Consider the following 23,804-nt stretch of genomic DNA (forward strand, 5'->3'; position numbering starts at 1 on the left):
GCAAGCCAGTCAACTGACTAGTCAAATATTGTCAATTTACTGAATATTTTTGGCTGCTCAATGATTATAACAATTTTACAAAAAAAACCATTTTTTGTAGATTTCTTGACAGAAGTATGATTTTTATTGTTTTTTGACACATTTCTTAATAGAAAATCTGTGCTTTTTTGTGTATTGTTTGGGCCTTTTGACTATTTTTTTTCATTTTTTGACTGATATTTGACCAGTCAAATAACAAAATTTTATTTGACCAGTCAAGTACCCAACCCTAATTTTAACAATAGTTGTTTAAGTACTGTATTTCAGAAGTATAGTGTTAGCATATTACTGTTCCAACTAGAGTTGCACTGATATATCGGTCCATATCATTTTACCATCGTTAAAAAGAAAATGGACATCATTGGCAATTGGCTTTTTTTGGCCAACGTGGATGATAATGTCACCAATAAATGCATGCAGCACACACGTGGCCAGGGATGCAGTCAGGCAGCTTGGAGAGCAGCGTCTGGCTGGTAAGTCTGTTGTGGGGAAGGAGCATGGGGGAGGGAATGGGTGTAGGGGGGGTGCTGATCAAGGCCCCCATGGTAAGGGAGGAAATGGGGCTGGGGCTGAGGCTGAGACAGGTTCTGCCCAGCTAGGTAGGGTTGGGCACAGTGCAGAGCTGTGGGCAGCTCATCCAGAGGGCACTGGGGGCAGGGAGGGGGAACAGGTCCTGCCACTGCACACACCCCTGGGGCAGACATGGAGGGCATGTGCCTCCTAGATTTGTGGACAGGGTGAGGGCAGTCTGTCCACTGCATGCTCAGGGCCCAGGGCTGCACTGGTCTCTTCCCACTGGGGTGGATGGGCTCAGGGCAGGTGGCAGCATTGAAAGGGGTGGCTACAAGGGGGCTACAGTGAATTTTGGGTGACTGTAGCAAACCACATAATCCCACCTGCCCCCAGTGCTGCCACCACCCTCACCCAGTCCAAGCACAGCCCCAGCCCAGCTCCCCCATTAGGAAGAGAATGGCACAGCCCCCGATCCCACAATGAGTAGCCTGTCCTTGCCCCACACACAAATGAGGGGGTTATGTGCCCCATGTCTCCCCTAGGCGGGTGTGCAGTGGCAGGAGCACCCCCCACAGATAAGTGGCCCATGGCTCTGTCCCATGCCTTGCCCCAGGTGGGCAGTGCCTGCCCCCGCCCCAGCACCAGCCCCATTCCCTCCCTCACTGTGGGGGCCTCGATCTACCCCCCACATACTCCTTCCCTCCCCCGTGCCCCTTCCTTCCCACAGACTTACTGGCCAGATGCTGATCTCCAAGCTGCTGGGCTGTATATTGGCAATTGGATGGGTACTGGTCAATAAAGGTGATTAATAATCGGCCACTGGTATTGGCCAAAAAAATCTTTATTGGTGCACCCCTAATTCCAACACTGATTATTAAAAGAAATACCAAAATATTTATTTTAAAATAATCTTTGTTTCCCTGTTTTTTTAATGTATTACATACCAGACTACTATGTCTATTGCAAAATATATACTACTTTAAGACTGAACAGTGCCTTTACTGTTTGTGCATTTCAGAACCAAACATTTTGGTTCCCTAGTATACACAGAAAAACTGCTGAATCATTAGTCCCACTGCTAGAGTCAGCATTTGTAGAGGTATTTCTTTTCCTTTGGCATAAAAGCTCCAAAGTTTAGCACTGATTTCAGCAGTGTCTGGATTTCACATTTGTGACTTAGAAATTTAGAGTAAACTGAGAAATAATAGCAAACAGATTCTAGAACAACAGAAACTCTATTCTTTACTTATTTAGAACATTTTAACCTACATTTTAATTGCCTTTATTTGCACTGATTATCCATTTAGGCTGCTTGCAGACATTAAAAAAAACAAAAACAAAAAACCCCCCATGCTTTACCAGAAGCAGCAGTGCGTTACTTTAACACAGCTCCATGGCATCTATATAGCTCATACTCTTCAGCAGGGCTTTTTTGTGTCTCTATCTAATAGCTGATTCAATCAGCTATTAAATAAGAGCACCAAAAAATCCCCACTAAAGTGCCTGATCTATACTCTACAAATGTTGGGCAAGTGGGGTCCAACTAATGCAATGCCTCTTCCAGGCATGCTCTGTGTGGGAGCATGCTGAGTTTAAAATAAAGCACTTTTTTTTCCACTTTTGCAAGCAGGCTTACTCTATATATAATCCCTCTAACTCCATATTTAATGAGTATTACCTGTTTGGTGGGACAGCCTGCAGAGTAAGGTAATATATTCAGTGTAAGTAAAGGAAATACAATCTTGTCTTTACACTATATTGAGTTAATGTCTTACCATTTTTTTAGCTCATTCACTTCATAGTCATATTTTATTGAGGTCATTAATAGAAAAGATCAAGAGATTGTGATAAATACTTGCTGTCTCCTGGAAGCTCTTTTATTTCTTGAGGTAAAGTTGTGAAATAACCAATTGATAACTGATAGCCAGGTCTCTGAAAAATCTGTTTAATCCAAACTCACTAATGGCCATAAACTAGCCTCAATTACATCACAGTTCTTCCAGAGGGATCAATATTAATTCCATGTAGAGAGTAAGAGCACTAAAAACTAAACTCCTTTCAATTAACCATATCTAAATATTTCAAAACCCCTTGCACTCCCACTTCACTTTCAGGAAGTGTTGCTTTTCAGGATAAACTATTGCTTGTCCTCACTACATTCCAATGTAAACAGTTACTTGTCTCCCTAAAATTCCTTTTGCATTTTTGATTGGTTATCTTGCAGTTCCTGTCCAGCCTTATATACTCATTTGAAAAATTGTATTTTTCACTTCAAAAGTGTCTTTCTTCCTCTGATTGAAAAAAAATATTAATCTTTGCTCATAGTCATGCATTTTAAGCCCACATGATACTATTATTGATTGTCTATAGTCTGACCTCCCATGAGCCATAGAATTTCACCTCCTAGTTCCTGAAGAAAGTATTCAACTTCTGCTTGAGCTACAGCATATATTTTGGAATGAGTCCATTGCTAAAACACACCCTTGCTCTCCCCTCCAATAAGAGAAAAGAGGCTGGAAAAAGGAAGTCATTTCTACCCTGTATCAGACATTGGGAGCTCCAAAACCTGTTAATTATGAAATTGAACTCTCTGTAGAATAACCATTTGTACTAGAAACCTATGAGAAGGAAGCAAAAAATGATTGGCTCTGCTGTCTCCCCCTCCCCACCCCCCGCCCCCCAGAAGAGCAGGTAAACAGCCTCTCTCGATCATTTGCCAAAAATATATACAATTCCCAGTGTGAGAGAGCTGAAAAATAATTAAAGCCAGGAGCATGGCGGTTCCAGAGTAGCTGCTCGCTGCACCTAAAAGAGCCCAGTGGGGACCCATGTGAGGCGGAGGTGGAGATGGGAGCGGAGAAAGGCATCTCCTATGGAGGGGAGAGTAGAAAAGGGGCAGCAGAGCCAGGGAGCCTGGGGAATTTGGTCCAATATGTAGGAGAAGGCTGAATGAAAATAGGAAGCAAGGAAGCAGCAGAAGATTCACTGGAGAAGAAACAGAAGCAAGGGGAAAGGAGAAACTGTGAGAATCTGAGGAGGGGCAGATGCTCAAAAAAAAAAAGGAAAGCATCAGGAGTCCTGGGTTTTGACCGTTATATCGGTGGTGTTAGAGACCAACCTTAGAGAGGTTGTTGGAAAAAAGACATTAAAAAATAAAAACTGTAAAAACTGTTTTGAGTGTAAAGGAACTTGAAAATTAATTTTAAAAAAACCCCATAGTTTGACTGCATTCAATTGTGGTTTCAGTGACATTCTTAATTTGGGCATCAGGCAAGAAGGGCTTCAGATAAGTGAACCACTGCCAAAATCTGTGTGAGATTGCCAGCGACATATTGTGGAAGTAATACCTCCTGACTAGTAACATCAAAATTAAAGAAGACATGGCAGGAGAGAGTCGGAACTGACACAAGAGGTAAGAGGCAAGGCAGTTAGTGCAACCATCACAGTGGTGCATTGGCTGGGAATTGAACAACAGCCACAGCAAGACGGATAACATGGACATGCAACCCGGCGCCATGGGTAGCCCTGAGCCACTTCAACAGACCCTGCATTTGGTGGGCCAGCTACTCCAGCAGCTACAACAGCAAAAGGCTCGTCAGATCACACTTGAAGAAAAATGGCTCCAACAACAAGCCTGGACCCAGAGAAACCAAGTCAAATTAAAAGTTCCAAAAATGATGCCCCAGGATGACCTGGAACCATTCTTAGAGAGCTTTGAGAGAGCTGCATTATCTTCAGGCTTAGATCAGAGCAAATGGCCGGGTCAACTGGGTGTGCTCCTGATAGGAAAAGCACAAGCTGCATACTGAGCTATGCCATGGAGCAAAGCAACCGATTATGACAAGGTAAAGAAAGAAATTATGTACCGATTGGACATCAATCCAAAAAGGTATTGGCAAGCATTCTGGATGAGAAAGAAAAGCGAAGATATATCTCCCTGGATCTTGGTTCAACACTTGGCAGACCTGCTAGAAAAACCACGAGAAGTGTCCAAAGTAGAATTATGTGACCAGATTTTACTGGAACAGTTCCTTTTAGATCTGGATAAGTATGCAAAGGTGGGCATGTTGCCACTGTCCAAAGTCTTCAGCTGAAGCTCTATGGCTTGCAGAAGACTTTGACAGTGCACAGGGAGAAAGATACTGAGAGCGTGGTCCAAAGGGAATACCAAACTCTACAACATAAGAAATGGAACCAAAAGAAGCTTGGGAGGGAAGAAGACCCACGATCGTGTGTTTCTGATGTGGTCGAACAGGACACATGGCCCGAGAGTGTACCAGCTTCCCGTGTCAGATGCCACGGATGAGACAGCTGGCATTTGACAGCCAGATGCCCAGGAATGAGTCCAGGGACAGTGGAACAGTAGAGGTAATGGACTGTACCATTGAGAAGGTCGACTGCAATGGTCTGAAAGGAAAACCCACGGTGTGGACCCGCGTTGGGGGAAAAAAGATACAGGCCACTGTGGATACTGGATGTGCACAGACCCTGATTAGGGCAGAAGTGGCTTCTCACAGGTGGGCCCCTAAGTCAGATGTAGTATGAATGGTTTATATACACGGACAACATGCAACATATCCAAGAAGAAGATATATGGTGGAAGTACTCAGCAAGGCAAGAGAGATGCCCGTGGGTCTAACCAAGGACCTCCCTTACCCAATGATATTGGACCATGATTGGGCTGAAGTTTATCATGTATTAGACATCATAAGAGCACAAGAGGGTCTGGTAGGAGAAGAGGAAGAAACCCCACAGGATGAAGGCCGATTTGATATGGACAGTCTATCGAGCAGCACCCAGTTCAGAGAGGCACAAGAGAGAGAAGATATGTTCCAGTCTATCATCCAGTCGGAGTTGGCCAAGCGAGACGAGCAGGTAATATGTCCTGAGCGGTGTCGGGCCAGTCCTAGATACGAGCTAAGAAGGGGCCTGTTGTACCAGATAAAAATGGGACAACAAGATGGATGAGATGTCCCACAACTATTGATCCCCCAAGCCTATTGAGGCCTGCTATTGTGGCTGGCTCATACATATCCCTTGGGAGGACATATGGGAAAATCTAAGACAGAAGCCAGGCTTACCAAGTGGTGTTTCTGGCCCCGATTATATGAGCAAGTGGAAGATTTCTGTAGGGTGTGTCCAGATTGCCAGTGAGTAAGTTTACAAAAACCTCCACAGACACCCTTACAAATGATGCCCGTAATGGAGGAGACCTTCTCTTGAATAGCCTTAGATATAATTGGATCCTTACCGAAAAGTTCAGTGGGACACCAATTTATATTAGTCCTTATCGATTATGCTACTAGATTTCCAGAAGCGATCCCTCTACATACGGTCACGGGACCCCAAGTCACAGAGGAACTGCTCAAATGGGTGTCTTGAGTTGGCATACCCAGAGAAATAATTATGGACCAAGGGACGAACTTCGTGTCACATGTGATGCGCAGCATGTGCCAAGTATTAAAAATACGGCACTTAAAGACATCCACATATCACCCTTAAACCAATGGGTTGATAGAAAGGTTCAATGGGACACTGAAAAGTATGCTGAGAAGGTGCGCGCAAGAAGAGCCCCGGAAATGGGATTTATTAATACCCCCATTGCTGTTCGCAGTAAGGGAGTCCCCGCAGTCCTCCCTAGGATTCTCCCCATTCAAACTGGTTTACGGACATCAACCACAAAGTTTGTTAGACGTGGTACAGGAGGGTTGGGAGAAAGGAGGAACCCAAGGGGTCCAACCTACCAAATATGTACAGGAATTAAGGAGACAGTTACAGCATGTGGGAGAAGTAGCTTGTGACCACCTTAGACACGCCCAAGAAAAGCAAAAGGCTAATTATGACAAAGTAATGAGAGAATACAAGTTACATGAAGGGCAAAAAGTGTTACAAGACGGATAACATGGACATGCAACCCGGCGCCATGGGTAGCCCTGAGCCACTTCAACAGACCCTGCATTTGGTGGGCCAGCTACTCCAGCAGCTACAACAGCAAAAGGCTCGTCAGATCACACTTGAAGAAAAATGGCTCCAACAACAAGCCTGGACCCAGAGAAACCAAGTCAAATTAAAAGTTCCAAAAATGATGCCCCAGGATGACCTGGAACCATTCTTAGAGAGCTTTGAGAGAGCTGCATTATCTTCAGGCTTAGATCAGAGCAAATGGCCGGGTCAACTGGGTGTGCTCCTGATAGGAAAAGCACAAGCTGCATACTGAGCTATGCCATGGAGCAAAGCAACCGATTATGACAAGGTAAAGAAAGAAATTATGTACCGATTGGACATCAATCCAAAAAGGTATTGGCAAGCATTCTGGATGAGAAAGAAAAGCGAAGATATATCTCCCTGGATCTTGGTTCAACACTTGGCAGACCTGCTAGAAAAACCACGAGAAGTGTCCAAAGTAGAATTATGTGACCAGATTTTACTGGAACAGTTCCTTTTAGATCTGGATAAGTATGCAAAGGTGGGCATGTTGCCACTGTCCAAAGTCTTCAGCTGAAGCTCTATGGCTTGCAGAAGACTTTGACAGTGCACAGGGAGAAAGATACTGAGAGCGTGGTCCAAAGGGAATACCAAACTCTACAACATAAGAAATGGAACCAAAAGAAGCTTGGGAGGGAAGAAGACCCACGATCGTGTGTTTCTGATGTGGTCGAACAGGACACATGGCCCGAGAGTGTACCAGCTTCCCGTGTCAGATGCCACGGATGAGACAGCTGGCATTTGACAGCCAGATGCCCAGGAATGAGTCCAGGGACAGTGGAACAGTAGAGGTAATGGACTGTACCATTGAGAAGGTCGACTGCAATGGTCTGAAAGGAAAACCCACGGTGTGGACCCGCGTTGGGGGAAAAAAGATACAGGCCACTGTGGATACTGGATGTGCACAGACCCTGATTAGGGCAGAAGTGGCTTCTCACAGGTGGGCCCCTAAGTCAGATGTAGTATGAATGGTTTATATACACGGACAACATGCAACATATCCAAGAAGAAGATATATGGTGGAAGTACTCAGCAAGGCAAGAGAGATGCCCGTGGGTCTAACCAAGGACCTCCCTTACCCAATGATATTGGACCATGATTGGGCTGAAGTTTATCATGTATTAGACATCATAAGAGCACAAGAGGGTCTGGTAGGAGAAGAGGAAGAAACCCCACAGGATGAAGGCCGATTTGATATGGACAGTCTATCGAGCAGCACCCAGTTCAGAGAGGCACAAGAGAGAGAAGATATGTTCCAGTCTATCATCCAGTCGGAGTTGGCCAAGCGAGACGAGCAGGTAATATGTCCTGAGCGGTGTCGGGCCAGTCCTAGATACGAGCTAAGAAGGGGCCTGTTGTACCAGATAAAAATGGGACAACAAGATGGATGAGATGTCCCACAACTATTGATCCCCCAAGCCTATTGAGGCCTGCTATTGTGGCTGGCTCATACATATCCCTTGGGAGGACATATGGGAAAATCTAAGACAGAAGCCAGGCTTACCAAGTGGTGTTTCTGGCCCCGATTATATGAGCAAGTGGAAGATTTCTGTAGGGTGTGTCCAGATTGCCAGTGAGTAAGTTTACAAAAACCTCCACAGACACCCTTACAAATGATGCCCGTAATGGAGGAGACCTTCTCTTGAATAGCCTTAGATATAATTGGATCCTTACCGAAAAGTTCAGTGGGACACCAATTTATATTAGTCCTTATCGATTATGCTACTAGATTTCCAGAAGCGATCCCTCTACATACGGTCACGGGACCCCAAGTCACAGAGGAACTGCTCAAATGGGTGTCTTGAGTTGGCATACCCAGAGAAATAATTATGGACCAAGGGACGAACTTCGTGTCACATGTGATGCGCAGCATGTGCCAAGTATTAAAAATACGGCACTTAAAGACATCCACATATCACCCTTAAACCAATGGGTTGATAGAAAGGTTCAATGGGACACTGAAAAGTATGCTGAGAAGGTGCGCGCAAGAAGAGCCCCGGAAATGGGATTTATTAATACCCCCATTGCTGTTCGCAGTAAGGGAGTCCCCGCAGTCCTCCCTAGGATTCTCCCCATTCAAACTGGTTTACGGACATCAACCACAAAGTTTGTTAGACGTGGTACAGGAGGGTTGGGAGAAAGGAGGAACCCAAGGGGTCCAACCTACCAAATATGTACAGGAATTAAGGAGACAGTTACAGCATGTGGGAGAAGTAGCTTGTGACCACCTTAGACACGCCCAAGAAAAGCAAAAGGCTAATTATGACAAAGTAATGAGAGAATACAAGTTACATGAAGGGCAAAAAGTGTTAGTTATACTCCCTAGTACCAGTACTAAGTTCTTAACATGTTGGCAGGGACCATTTGAAATAATTAAGCAAGTGGGCCCTGTAGATTATGAAATACTCCATCCAGGATTCCAAAAAAAACCCCAAATTGTTCATGTCAATCTATTAAAACCATGGAACGAACCTGAGGGCCTATTGGCAACCCCACTGGGAGAGCAGACAGAGGTTAGATTGGAGTCAACAGGGGCATAAAACCCTAATAAGGAAGTAAGTTTGGGGACCCAACTGAACGTAACACAAAAAGAACAATAAAACTCTTAGTGGAAGAGTTCTGCGATGTGTTTAATGAAAACCCAGGCTGCATCCAGGGGATAAGTCACAGTATAGTTACACTTGAAGGACAGGTGGTAAAGAGAGAAGTGGAGAAGGATTCCTTATCATCGATATGAACTAATCAAGACAGAGATAGATAAGATGTTGGCCAGGGAGTAATAACCGAATCCCGTAACCCTTGGCGGAGCCCAGTGATAGTGGTGCCCAAACAAGACAGTACTTTGCGACTATGTGTTGATTTCAGGAAATTGAACATAATTTCAAAGTTCGATGATTTTCCCATGCCCCAAATAAGCGAGTTGTTAGAGAGAGTCGACGAGCGAAATTCATATCCACTTTAGACCTGACCAAAGGTTACTGGCAAATTCCCGTGAGGAGGGAGGATCAAGCAAAAACAGCTTTTGGCACCCCTTGGGGATTGTATGAATTTAAACGTATGCCGTTCGGACTCCACAGGGCTGCAGCAACATTTCAAAGGCTATTTGCTTGGGTCTTAGCCCACACCAAAGATATGCTGCAGCCTACATAGACGATAACATTATCTATACCAACGAATGGTAAGAGCATTTAGAAGCACTTGGAGCGGTACTCCAAGAGTTGTGGTTAACCAGACTAACGGTGAACCTGGGAAAGTGTGCACTAGGCAAAGCCGAAACAAAATATCTCAGTCATATGGTAGGTCATGGCTGTATTCATCCTTTGACGGACAAGATAGAGGCTATTCGAAACTACTCGCCACCCCAAACAAGGAAACAAATGCGAGCTTTCCTCGGATTGGCCAGTTATTATCGCTGGTTTATTCCAAATTTTGCCGAGGTAACAGCCCCATTAACTAACTTATTGAAAGGACAGGGCAATGGTCCCTTAAGGTGGGATGAGGAATGTCTGAAAGCCTTCCACAAAACCCAACGGTCCTTATGTAACACGGTGGTACTGCACACTCCAGACTTCAGCCTCCCTTTTATCCTATAGCCAGATGCATCCAACCAAGCTGTGGGGGCCGTATTAACGCAAGAGGCAGATGGAGTAGGGCGCCCTATTGCCTATGCTAGCAGGAAACTCCAACCCCAGGAACAAAGGTATGCCTCAACTGAGAGAGAATGTCTCATGATCAAGTTCGGGGTGGAGTACTTCTGATACTACCTCATTGGATGAAAGTTTATTTTAGTGACTGACCATGAACCTTTGAAGTGCCAAAAATATTACACAGACAGGCAATGCTCGGATAACTCGGTGGGCACTCGTTTTACAACCCTTCTGCTTTGATATTGAATTTAGGCTGGGACGAGCAAATGTCATGACTGACTTCCTTTCACGGTGCCACCAAGGACCACGCTCCCCAACAACATCCAAGGCACTGGCCAATGAATGCCAACCTGGTAATGTGAGCCCAGAGTTATTAAAAACTTTAAAGGTGCCTAGTGGCATCTTAAGGGGGAGCAAGTCTGAGAGAGCTGAAAAAGAAATAGAGCCAGGAGTGTGGTGGTTCCACAGCAGCTGCTCACTGCACTTAAAAGAGCCTGGCAGCAACCCACGTGGGGCGGAGGCAGAGACAGGAGCAGAGCAAGGCATCTCCTATGAAGGGGAGAGCAGAAAAGGGGCTGCGGAGCCAGGGAGCCCAGGGAATTTGGTCCATTGTGTAGGAGAAGGCTGGATGAAGATAGGAAGCAAGGAAGCAGCAGAGGATCCACTGGAGAAGAAATAGAAGCAAGAGGAAAGGAGAAACTGCGAAAAGCCGAGGAGGGGCAGCGCTCAAAAAAAAAAAGGAAAGGACAAGAGAAGAAACAATGAAAAGCAAACAAATGAACACATCAGGAGTCCTGGGTTTTGGCCGTTATATCTGTGGTGTTAGAGACTATCTTTCAAGACATTTTTGGTTTAAAAAAAAAACAAACCAAAAAATTTTTGTAAAAACTGTTATGTGTGTAAAGGAACTTGAAAATTAATTAAAAACCCCATAGTTCGACTGCACTCAATTGTGGTTTCAGTGACATTCTTAATTTGGGCATCAGGCAAGAAGGGCTTGATATAAGTGAACCACTGCCAAAATCTGCGAGAGATTGCCAGCGACATATTGTGGAAGTAATACCTCCCGATTAGTAACATCAAAATTAAAGAAGGTTGCAGGTGAGAGTCAGAACCGACACAAGAAATAAGAGGCAAGACAGTTAGCACAATTGTCACACCCAGTAACACAAGTTTACCCCATCATGTCTGAATAAGTACCGTGATTTTTCTGTAACTATCAACCATCCTAGTTCAAAATAGTTCTTGTCGCAGAGCACTAAGGTGTGCCTGCTCCTTTAAGGGCCGAACCTGCCTAAAGAGAGGGCCCTAGGAGCCAGGCAGAAACCCCTCAGGTGCAGGTTGCCATGGCAGCAGGGTAATGAGGGAATTAGCCTGCACCTGCACCCAGTCAGCTGACCAGAAGAAGGCAGGGCAAGAGGCTGAACTAGACTGAGGCCTCATCACAAGAGACATCATCTAAATACCATCTGCGAGGCATGGGACATGGTAAAGGGGTGGTTTTGGAGCCATGCTTCTAGCCCATAAGGTTTGGGGGTATCATAAGGCACCTCCTGAGTGTGGGATTCAGTAAGGAGTCCAACAACCCACAGGGTTTAGAGGCGTCTGTCAGGACTATGAGCAAGCAGCAACTCAAGGGCAGCCTTCCGATTAATCATTTAAACCAGCAAGATGTGGCAGACAAGATTAGTAGGCACCCATAGGGTGGAGCCAAGCATGGTCATGGTACCCTAGGGACATCAGGGCCATCCCTGGGGAGGCTGTATCATGACAGTTCCCATATTTTTTTTCCTTTAACCTATGGAGCCCTGGCAGCTCCATGGCTCCAAAATTTCAGAACAATTTACAGTAAACCCAGAAAAATTTGTGGATTTGCCTTATACCTTCCTGTGCTTTGAAAATTAAGCCAATCCCCTTCCAGATTTTGCAACTGTTTATGTGTAGACATACAATAACTATTTTAGGTGGCTGCTTCCTAGCTGCTACAGGGCACATCTACACAAGACACTAACTGCACAGTAGCCCGATAATACTACACAGTAGCACTTCACAGCACAAACAGTGCTAATATGCTACTGTGCAGTAGCATCACTAAAAAGGTATTCAATGGCATTAATGTGCAGTAACTCAGGTTACTGCACATTTATTTAGCACTCGATTATACAAGTACTAAATTAAATGCACAGTAACCACTGTGTATTAATGAACATGTAGATGTACCCACCAAGTATGAAAGAGGCACCAACTCATCCCATACCACTTTGGTTTTGCCATGTCAATCCAAGAGAGCTCAGATCAGATGGATAGGATTTATATCCTGTCCTACCGGTGGGCAGGGAGATAATACTTTACCTGAACCTCTCCAGCCTACCCACCAGTTTGGATGTGATGGTATCTGATCACCATCCCCAAACTTCCAAGGAAAGGTAAACCGTTAAAACTTTTAATCTCTTTTTGCTCCAGCTAATCAAGACAAAGTTCACTGGAACTGAATTGCAGTGGTTTCACTGTAAATAACAAACTGTTTCTATTTTCAAATATGGCGATGACAGGATTCAGAGCAATTGGTACAATTTAAAAGACTACCATCATACTAATGGAATCCAAACTCATGGTAGAGGTGATATCTTTTATTAGACCAACTAGATATTTGCAAAAAAAAAAAATTTTTGAGGTGAATAGACTGCTCTAACTTTTATCTGAGCCTAATTTGCACAAAATGAACTTTTCCAACCAGGAGATTTTACAGCACCTTCAGCTCTCCTGTGAAATATGAATTTTCATTTCCACCTAGGAGAAATTTTACAATCCTTGCATTGTCCTATGCCTGAAGAAGGGTAATTATGCCTGAAAGCTTGCAAATAAAAACATATTTTTGCAAATATCTAGTTGGTCTAATAAAAGATCTCTACCATGAGTTCTGATTCCTTTTGCCTATAGACCAATATGGCTATAACCTTCATCCCTGGATCATACTAATGAAATTTTTCACATCTTATTATTTTATAAGCAATTATTGTAATGTGTTATACTAAAACAGAAATGAATTCTATCTTCATTTTTTTCAAATAGCCATAAAAGTTACAAAATTACTCAAGATCTTAAATGTTTTGTGTATTCTACAGGTATTATAGTTTTGAACAAAAGAAAAATATTATCTATTTATTTGTGTGTAAAGTATTACCAGAGGTTTAAGATTTATATTGCATTCAACAGATAAACTGAAGCTGACTGTGGAGAAAAGAGTTAAAACTAAAAGAAGCTTTATATATTTCAGTTGAATTTAGAGTCATTAATGTAAGATTGCTGTAGATTTTCTTCAGTTATGATAAATGATTTTGAAATGAGGAAACAGCTGAAATACATGAATTATCTTAACCTGTTTACTTTATTATGTTGAGGTAAAAAAAATCCTTATCAGAATGGCCCTGGATTGGTTAACTGGCACCACATATAAAGAAAAGAATTTTAGGTCACAAAAGGAGAAAGAAATAGGTGAATTATACAATTATCCCCTCAATGAACTGTGTTGGATGAATCGTTTTGAAGTATCTTTCAATAAAATCAGAATAGCAAAAAAAAACATTTATTGTTTCCAAGAAAGACATAACATTAACACTATGTACACATACTAATAGTATCTGTCTTTTCACCTTTATTTTATGGCTGGTAGTTACATGGTAATGTGCCAAGCTAGTTACTGAGATCTAAAATCTCTTTTTAAAACACTATCAAATGATCACTTTTTCTAAGAGAGAGTGCATCAGGTAAGCATGTCATCCAATTGCGTTTCTGGATTTACTAACCATTCTTAACCTCACAATTTTGCACTTAAAGCATCTCGGCATCTGCCCTAGTTCTTCCTAGGACTGATGAATTGTAACTGGTTAAATGTTACATTTTAAGAGGTATATGGAAATGGATTACTTACACATTTAACAAAACAATTTGCTTTGTAGTGTGAAAGTAAATATAGAACTCATAACCCTCAAATTCCAAGAGATCCAGAAAGTAAAATTATATAGACTTCCTGTTCCCAGCATTCAAACAAAAAAATCACCTTACCAGTGACAATTCACAACTCTTATCAAATGCCCTACATATGTACTTAAGTCTGGGGTATATTATTTTCAATCATTTTCTGAATAAAATATTATTTATTTTAAAAACCTATGGTATTTTGTCCTTAGTCTATCTTACAGTTTATGATAATGAACAACTATTTCCATTTATAGTAACTGTTGTTCTTCAAGCAATGTTGTGCAAGTATACTTTCCAAGTGGAAGACCTGACATTGGGGTATACCAGGCACCTGGCATTGCTTACACGTCTAGCAGCTGCCATAAAGCCATGAAACTGTCCCAACTGAGCTAAGACAAACTTCAGGAGTGTTCCATACCCATGAAAGGTGAAAAGTCTTTAAAGTAATGTGCTGTGTTATGGCATCTCTATCCCCTGAAGTTTTAAAGAGCAGGTTAGACAGACACATAACTAGGATGGTTTAGTCAGGGATGATCCTGCCTTGAGTAGTGGGCTAGACTAGATTACCTCATGAGGTCCCTTCTACCCCTATCTTCCTATGATCACATCAAGTTTGATTATATTTCATTTAGGTTAGGCACATACATTAAAAAATACTGAGGCAGAGGTAATCTAAGTTTCATGGCTTACTCTAGCGGTGCTTTTACAAGCACTCTGGAGTTGGGGGCGGGATGGGCGTTTTAATTAGATTGGATTTTGGGCTCCCAAAAACTGCTCTAATTAAAATACCCACAGCATCTCATGTATTCAGCATCCTGTGTTTCAAAATGGCCCCTGCTGCCATTTCAAAATTCAAGGATGCTGAATACATGAGAGACTGCAGCAGACTGGAACGTTTTGATTAGAATGCTCCAGCGGACTAGATTAACCAAATCTGCTCTGTCACATTCTTAACAGAAGGCATCAGAGCATGTGTTAAAGAGCCCTAGGGCATGTGTAGATGAAACAGGGGCTCTAAATTGAAGCAGTGGGTTTTAAAAAAACACCACTTCAATTTAGGGCTGATTAAACCCCCGTGTTGTGCACATACCCCGCTGACTTACCTGCCTTTCTGGCAGGAAGGGCAGGGCTGCCAGTGAGCGGAGCAGTCCCTGGGCTATGGGGGGATGGGGATGGTGTTTCCCTCTGTGGCAGTAGTGGCCCCCGCCCTCCAGGTGGCACCTGCCCACAGGCACTTGGCTTGGGTGGGCCCACGGGGCACTGCAACTGTAGAGGGAAGCACCAGGCCCCTGCGCAGTTCAGGAAGGCAGGCAGGCTTGGGGGGGGCTTGCCACATTTCTTGGGTGGAGCCTGCTTTCCTAGGCTGCTGTAAGGCTGTCTGCAGAGCTTCCTGCAGAGCCATGTACCTGCACGGTACCTGGTGTTTCGCTCTGTGGCTGTAGGGGCAGCAAAGTAAAACTCCTCAAAGGAGTTTCAGTTTGCTGTACCCCAAGTCATTCAAGGTGCATTGTGCTGCCAAATTTCCTACAGCAGCTGGAATTAATGCACAATATGCCACCGAGGCTTGCCAATGCCCACACCATTAAAGTGGTGCAAAAGCATTTAGCCCACTTTGAAGTGTCATGCACACACGCCTCTCATTTTGTCTACACACGGCCTTAAGCACGCTAGGTTAGATCATTAGTGAACAGATGTTTGCTGTTCATTGTGGGGGAGGGGTATGCAGAGTGCCTGCAGTGGTGGAGGCCAACAGCTTGGGAATGCTTTTGCATGTTTCCCAACATGCTCCACTGGCTCCCTGGGCTGCCGGAGATTCCAGAGCACAGCCTAAAGGGCAGGCCACTAGGGCTGTGCAAAATTTTACCAGGTGTTTCATTTTGAAGCTGTTTCAAGCTTGAAACAGAGAAATCAAAATGAGACAAACTCTTCGAAACAGCTTTGCAACAAATCAAGGGCACTCGAAACATTTCAAAAGTTTCTCATGGTGTTTGTTCACCCAGCACCAGTCCCAGACAGCAGCAGCAGCAGCAGCCTCCTCTCATCCCACACACAGATCCAGGGGCCCACACCCCTGGAGGAGACCAGCATAGCCCTGCAGCCCTCCCAGGGGTGCAGGCCCCCAGATCTGCACACTGGATGAGAGGAGAGTGCCAGTGCCAGCAAGTGCCACGAGTTTTGCTTTGAACAGTTTGAGGTATGGTTTCCCAGAAACCTCTGCACCTATCTCCTTGAAACTTGGCAGGCTTCATGCTCACAGAAGGGGCTACCATTCCTGTAATTTTCATACAAATCTTCCTGCAGAAGAGGAAAGGACCATGATTGAGAAGAAGAGATATCCTAAGGAGAAAGACACACACACGCACACGCACGCACACACACACGCACGCAAGGCAATGTCACCAAAGCCCCCTACCCTGCTGAGCACCAGCAGCAGTGGCAGAAGCAGTATGGGGAGATGACAGCTACAACTCTGGTCCCCACCCCACCATGCCACAGCCCCACCTACCCTGCTGCTACTGCCTGCTGTGCCATGCACTGGAGCTCTGAGGGGCCCAACCTTTCCTTCTGTAGAGCACCTAAGGACACTGTATAAAGACAGAAAAATACAGATCTGCAAATGCTTCCCAAACCTACCATGTCTTCAGCTGTCATCTCAAAGCAAGCAAACTCAAGCTGAGTTCCAAGGCACCTCTCTGTGGGAGGGAAGCAAGGAGAGCCGCAAAGGTGCATGGGATGCCAGTGGACAGTAACCTAAATTGACTCCAGAGGGGATCTGGTACAGAAGTTTGATAGACTGGTCTAACCTAAATCAATTAAGTCTGATACTAAATCAGGTAGATCAGGTAGCAGGTAGAACATGCCTGACTAATCTAGTCTCTTTTTATGACCAGGTTACAAAACACCTGGACGCAGGAGTAGGGGTAGACATCATTTACTTAGACTTCAGGAAGGCCTTTGATACGGTATCCCACCCCATACTGGTGAGCAAATTAAGAGGCTGTGACTTGGATGATTACACAGTCCAGTGGGTGGCAAATTGGCTAGAGGGTCATGTCCAGAGAGTGGTGGTGGATGGGTCTGTATCAACCTGGAAGGACGTGGGCAGTGGGGTCCCGCAGGGCTTGGTCCTTGGACCAATACTCTTCAATGCCTTCATCAGTGACTTGGACGAGGGAGTAAAGTGTACTCTGTCCAAGTTTGCAGATGATACAAAACTGTGGGGAGAAGTGGACGCACCGGAGGACAGGGAACAACTACAGGCAGACCTGGACAGGTTGGACAAATGGGCAGAAAACAACAGAATGCAATTTAACAAGGAGAAATGCAAAATGCTGCACCTAGGGAGGAAAAATGTCCAGCACACCTACTGCTTAGGAAATGACCTGCTCAGTAGCACAGAAGCAAAAAGGGATCTCGGAGTCCTAGTGGAATCCAAGATAAACATGAGTCGTCAGCGTGACAAAGTCATCAGCAAAGCTAACTGCACTTTATCGTGCATCAGCAGATGCATGACAAACAGAACCAAGGAGGTGATACTCCCCCTCTGTCGGGCACTGGTCAAACCGCAGTTGGCATACTGCGTCCAGTTTTGGGTGTCACACTTTAAGAGGGATATGGATAACCTGGAGAGGGTCTAGAGAAGGGCCACTCATATGGTTAAGGGCTTACAGGCCAAGCCCTATGAGGAGAGACTGGGGCACCTGGACCTCTTCAGCCTCCACAAGAGAAGGTTGAGAGGCAACCTTGTGGCTGCCTATAAGTTCATCATGGGGGTGCAGAAGAGAATTTATGAGGCTCTACTCACCAAGGCGCCCCTGGGGGTTACAAGAAATAATGGCCACAAGCTAGCAGAGAGCAGATTTAGACTGGACATTAGGAAGAATGGTCAGAGTGGCCAAAATCTTTAAGGAGCTCCCAAGGGAGCCAGTGCTCTCCCCTACCCTGGGGGTCTTCAAGAAGAGGTTAGATAGGTATCTGGCTGGGGTCATCTGAACCCAGCACTCTTCCCTGCCTATGCAAGGGGTCGGACTCGATGATAACATCTATGAATCTATAAATCCATTCAGGTTTATCTTAGATGGGTTCTGCCATTTTTAAACCAGTCTATGTGGGTTGAATTTCTTTTGTGTTACAGGTTTAGACTGATTTCCAATCACTTGTACCAGTTTATGTATAATGTCTGTACCTGACCTTAATGGCCACATCAGCAATCCATCAAACTATACAGGGGCTCAGTTTTTTTTCTAATCTTATGGTTGGAAAATTTCTTACAGAGCTTATGAGTGCATACAGGAACAGGTTCCACCCTGGTACCTCAATTTGGTTCTCTCTAGTCACCATCTAAGTTTATGTACCAGTTTAAAGATGACAGAATTTGGGCAAATACATAAATTGCCACATCCAGAGGTATTTTTTTCAGTTTATATATAAAACTCAACTGGTTTTGCTTGCATCTCAGATGAAGTCTGGCATGCTGAGTCACGTAGGTACAGGATGTCATGTATTCCAATGCCTGTAGACATTACTGTCCTTGCAAAGTGTTTATACAGGTGAAGGAGTTTACCATATTTACTCAAATCTAAGACAAGGGTTTTTTTTTCCCAAATGGCACAGGGAGAAAAGCACCTCATGTTAGATTTGCATACAAATCAGGCAGAAGCTGCAGAGGGGAAGTGGAGTGGGGGGCAGAAGGCTACTGTGGGTCTGACTCTGGCCACGACCTCGGCTCAGGGCCACAGTCAGAGCCACAGCAGCCATCTGCCCCCCTCCACTTGCTCCCTGTGGCTTCTGCTCCCCTTCCTTCCCCTACCCCACCACCTCCTTCCCCTCTTGCTGGCCAATCAGCAGCTCTGGGAAGGAACAGTGCCCAAGCAGCACCTGATAATAAGGGGGGAGGGAGTTGGGGAAGAGGCACAGACTGTGGGGAGCAAGGGGAAAGGGGAAGTGCAAGGAGGTGTAAAGATTGTGGGGAGGAGCAGATGCTGTTGGGAGCTGGGGGTATGAGGGTGCCAGTGGTAGGGGGGACAAAAAGAAGTTGTCAGGGCAGAAGGCAAGGAGGCCACCTGACTTCCTCTGTTGTAGCAGTGCATGGGGAAATTAATTACAGACAACCCTCTGATAATTAGGTTCTATATGTGGACAATTATAACAAATGTATATATTTTCTATATATAGAATCTAATTATTGGGGGGATCATCTTAAATTCAGGGCCAACTTATATTCAAGTAAATATGATACTACAAAGAAGTTCTCCTGAGATATATAAGCCATTCCTGTTATCAAACTGAGTCAAGCATGGTCAAAATGAACTCATTTCTTAAACTGGTGACAGCTTTTATTTTTCTCTGTTAATTTTTAGACCCAGTCAAGCGAACAAGGACTGGATATGTAGGATGATTTTCAATATTTTCTGCCTAAATAGAAAATGATCTACCTGTCCATGTATGGAAATAATCAGATAATGATTTGCTTGAGGTGGTTTGTTACCACTGCCATACATTTTGTAAATATTATGAGGGCTGATGAAAACATCCAACATGAATAACAGAATATTGGTGGCGGCATCGCTTTATTAAAGGTTTCAAACACTTCATGTGGCCTGGACAAGTTGCTGCATAAAAACGTGCACCTACAAGGCAAGAGAAGTATTCCATTCCCCAATATCCAAGGAAAAAATGAGAGAAGACAGGACATCATCACTCGCTCTCCATCTTTTTTTCTTTTTACCCATCTGTACAGAACTGCTCCATAGCTCCAGGATCTAACACGGACTGCACCTTTTGAGTACAGAAAAGTTGTATGGGGGTCTAGAACTGGATGGTGTGACCCATCTCCACAATGCCTAGAAGCATAATTTCTTGAACTGTTTTATGAAGATCAATACAGCGAAGGAATTTAAGAAACAATTACCAAAGACAGGTGATGGACTTGCAAGATACTAACTGATGGGTAAGCTGCTCTCAAAAGTGATCAAAATGGATGTTTTGAAGGTAATAGGTATGATGAGAGAATCTTATGGAAGCTGATTTTGAAGAGATTCTTAGGTGCTTTTTTTTTTGTCTCCTAGGGGAATCAGGCTGTCTAGGACGGTGAAAATCTGTCCTAACTATAGTAATGCCACCCTGTAGGGCGGTGGTAGCCAACCTTTTTGGCTGGCATGTCATAAGTTAAGCCTCAACCCTCCCCAAGTGCCACTCTGATCCCCGCTCCTTCAGTGACGTACCTGATACCCTAGGCTTGCACCCTGGGATGCCAGAATGAAGGGTCATGTACTACAAAGAAGCTTCCTGGACACTTGTGGCATGCATGCTGAGTTGCCCCCTTCCCCCTTGCTCTAGGAGCACACCCAAGGATCAAAGGGTCACACTCAAGTCCTTAGGGGAAACCAAGTATTTCATTCTGTGCAAAAAATATGTTTTAAAAGATAGGTCATCAATTGTACTCTGCCCTTCTCTGAGTATTCAGGTGATCCCAAGGGCTTTTCTGTACCTTACATTTAATATTCACTGGATAAAAAGCAGCAGGACTATTTCTGCTCCATTAAAGGAAGAGGCCAGGGCACACTTCAAGATACAGAGCCGCAACCATCTTGCTGAACTACTCCCCCTCTAGCTTGCTCTCTTCCTCCTGGCCCTACATATCTCACCCTCCTGGTTGCCCAACAGTCCAGCTTCAAGAACAGGGCTGGAGAGTTCTCTCCGTAATGCCTTCCCCTTGGTCTGATGTTTAAAGCATTTTGCTGGCAAACAGGAGATTCGGGTTAAAATTTTCTTTGGGTCAAGACTAGATCCCACGTCACCCGTCTCCTGTGCAAATACCTTAACCACTGATCTATTAAGGCCAAAAGGTGGGAGAGCCCTCCTTCTCCTTCAAATATATGCAAGTCATGATTTTTTTAGACTAAAGTATGGGAACTTGCCTAGCATTACATATGAACCAAGGTGCCTACACAGCCAGAGTACAGCTTTCAGAACATGCTCAGAAGGAAACCACAGACTAAGGATAGCCGCATGCAAGCACCAAAAATTGCAATTACATGGTTACAAACATGTCAGTCAGGCACATAAAGGTGAAACAAGATCTACTCGAATTCTTTTGCACTCTGTGTTTTGGTGTCAACTTGATCTGCATTTGCTGTGTTCTTTTATTTGCTGCCACCGCAAATAGGAACTCCAACAGTTAGGTAGGAAAATAATTGCACAGAGCCCTTTGAAGGGACTCATAATGGTCTGTCTTTATGAAGTGGGAGCAAAGAAGCTAGAGTTTGTCAGAATATTCTCATATGGTTAAATAATGCTTCATTTACAAGAAGTGCTGCACTTTCTGGAACTGTTGTATGTCATACATCCAGGAGTTTGTGTGAATTCTCCCGAATTACAATGACCTACATCTTACAGTTGAAGCTATTCTGTGCATCAGGCCCTAGGAGCCTGTCAAAACTTCAAGGATAGTGATGGTTCAAGTGCTATAACTTCATTGGTGAGTACCACAAATTATGGGCAAATACCCTTTCGTGTTCATCATGCACCTTTTCACTATATTGGTCCAGAGTAAAGACCTGTTCAGTTAACTGAAATAATAAAATGTCCTTCCTACAAGCATCTTCATGAGTCACAAACAAGAATCTGACATCAAATGGCTGGGTCTGGAGATAGAGGTAGAGTGTCATGTTAAAGGACCCCAAGGAAAAGAATCCTTAGGAATAAATCTCTCTCAAGATGGCAAGCCAAATACTAGCAATGAAGGCTCTCCTGGATAAACTAGCAGATGAACTGGAAAACAAGAAGACCAAGAGACCAAGGCATCCTGGGGAGTACCATGTTGTACCATGAGTAGGGGGAAGGAATTTAAGAGAAACAGTGCAGCCCTGCCCATTGCCTGTAGCTAGAGGCAGAAGGACATTAAATCTATGTGCGACTTCAATTAACGCTAACAGGCAAAAGTTTCCCACTTGTGTGCACCAGATACACACTCACTTACAGTAGAATGTAGATATGTACAACCATGCAAAGGAGAACTATTACTTTGCATCCCCCGCACTAAATATTTTAAGAAGTCTGGATTATCAAAACAATAATAAAACATCAAAGGCACCAGTAATCACCAGACAGAATAATTCTGCTCAACTCATTAAACATGATACATGACTGCATTCATGTGTGTTTTGAGGTATATATATAAAATAGTTGGAAAAGCTGGTCACTTACATTATTCATGTATTCAGAAAGAAGATCTTGGAGAGCTTGGCGGATGGCATTACATTCTCTGATAATACGTTCCCGATGAAAGTCACGTGTGCAGGAAGAATCAGCTAACAGAGCTGCCCCACTGATAATTGCTTCCAAACGTTTCTCTAGTGATGGTCTTATGTCCTCTTCTTTTATGGCATGTGGATCCAAGATGATTAAGCTCTAGAAATTGTTTTTATGAGAAAAAAAATTACACTGATGCCTTGTCTTTGGTCATTTCTTCCCTGGATTACTATAACATTCTATTTCCCCATCTTCCATTTTACCACTCCTTCCTATTAAAAAATATCCAAAGTACTGTTAATCAAGGCAGTGGAAATGCATCTTATAGAAGCCTAGTCAAAAGAAATGGGCATTCTATTAGACAACCAGGTCTGTCATACTGCAAAGGCACAGTAGATTATTTCAGACCAGATAAACTGCAACCAGTCTATATCTCTTGGAGCACCCTCACTATACTTCCCTTCTCCCTGAATCCTTTAATTGGCTTGTGTTTCCTGCTACATCAGATTCAATATTTTCATCCTCACCTTCACAGTCCCACAATGTCTCTCCATCATACTTCTCTCATTTCCTCATTTCCCAGTCATATTTTACTTGTTGGATGAAATTATATTTATCAGTTTAGGATACTTTAGTTCCCCATCATGGTAGTAACTGACTGCCATTTATTCTTTATTTATTTATCCTCTTGACTCCACTCTGAAGTAGGGGAGGATCATTGTGCCCTTTCTACAGATGGGGAACTGAAGCACAAAGATACTTGTCCAAGGCCTTATAGAAAGTCTGTAGCAGAACAAGAAGTAGAACACCGTCTCTTGAGTTCCAGGTTGCCCTCTCTCTTTTATTGGCGAGTTTTGTCATTTACATTAATGGAAAATTAATATTAGGCTACCCCTTTATCTATCCCTCTGCCTACTAAACTACTCTCTTTTCTTCTTTCAATTCTTTCTTCAAAATGTATTTCATAAAGGATATATGGCTCTTAGTCACCTCCTTTCTCTGACCTCATTTTCAGTTTCATTTTAAAGTCAGGGGATATTCAACACCTCATAAGACTGGCCTCTTAAAGTCTGGATTTTTAAATTCAAGGAGAAAATCAGCAGTGTTTGCCTTTGGCTTTAAAAAGCCATCTTGGATTATGTGAGCAGGCTTTGATTTTCAAGCCAATGTGGCAACAGACTGGCAAAAAAGAAAAGCGTAGCACTCCCATTTCAAGAGACTGAATAAGCAAGCTTCAAAATACTTGTGTGTGTATAGAGATAGGGTGGTGTTAATGTTCTGAGGTTTTGTTTAAAATATATTAGGCTAACTACAGGCATTCAAACAGCCTCTGATAGAAGCACTCCATTGCACTTTACTTAATGTGCTATAAGTTAGAGCAGGAAT

General features: G+C 43.7%; 1 protein-coding gene across 1 annotated transcript in view; it reads right to left on the reverse strand.

Annotated features, from left to right (window-relative positions):
- CTNNA3 (catenin alpha 3) overlaps positions 1 to 23,804 on the reverse strand; it is a 1,539,787-nt gene that overhangs the window by 1,141,570 nt on the left and 374,413 nt on the right. The window contains 1 exon segment of the mRNA XM_025205567.1: positions 22,374 to 22,577. Within this exon segment, the coding sequence (XP_025061352.1) occupies positions 22,374 to 22,577 (204 nt within the window).

This window comes from Alligator sinensis, unplaced genomic scaffold (genome assembly GCF_000455745.1).
Source record: "Alligator sinensis unplaced genomic scaffold, ASM45574v1 scaffold325_1, whole genome shotgun sequence".
NCBI lineage: Eukaryota > Metazoa > Chordata > Crocodylia > Alligatoridae > Alligator > Alligator sinensis.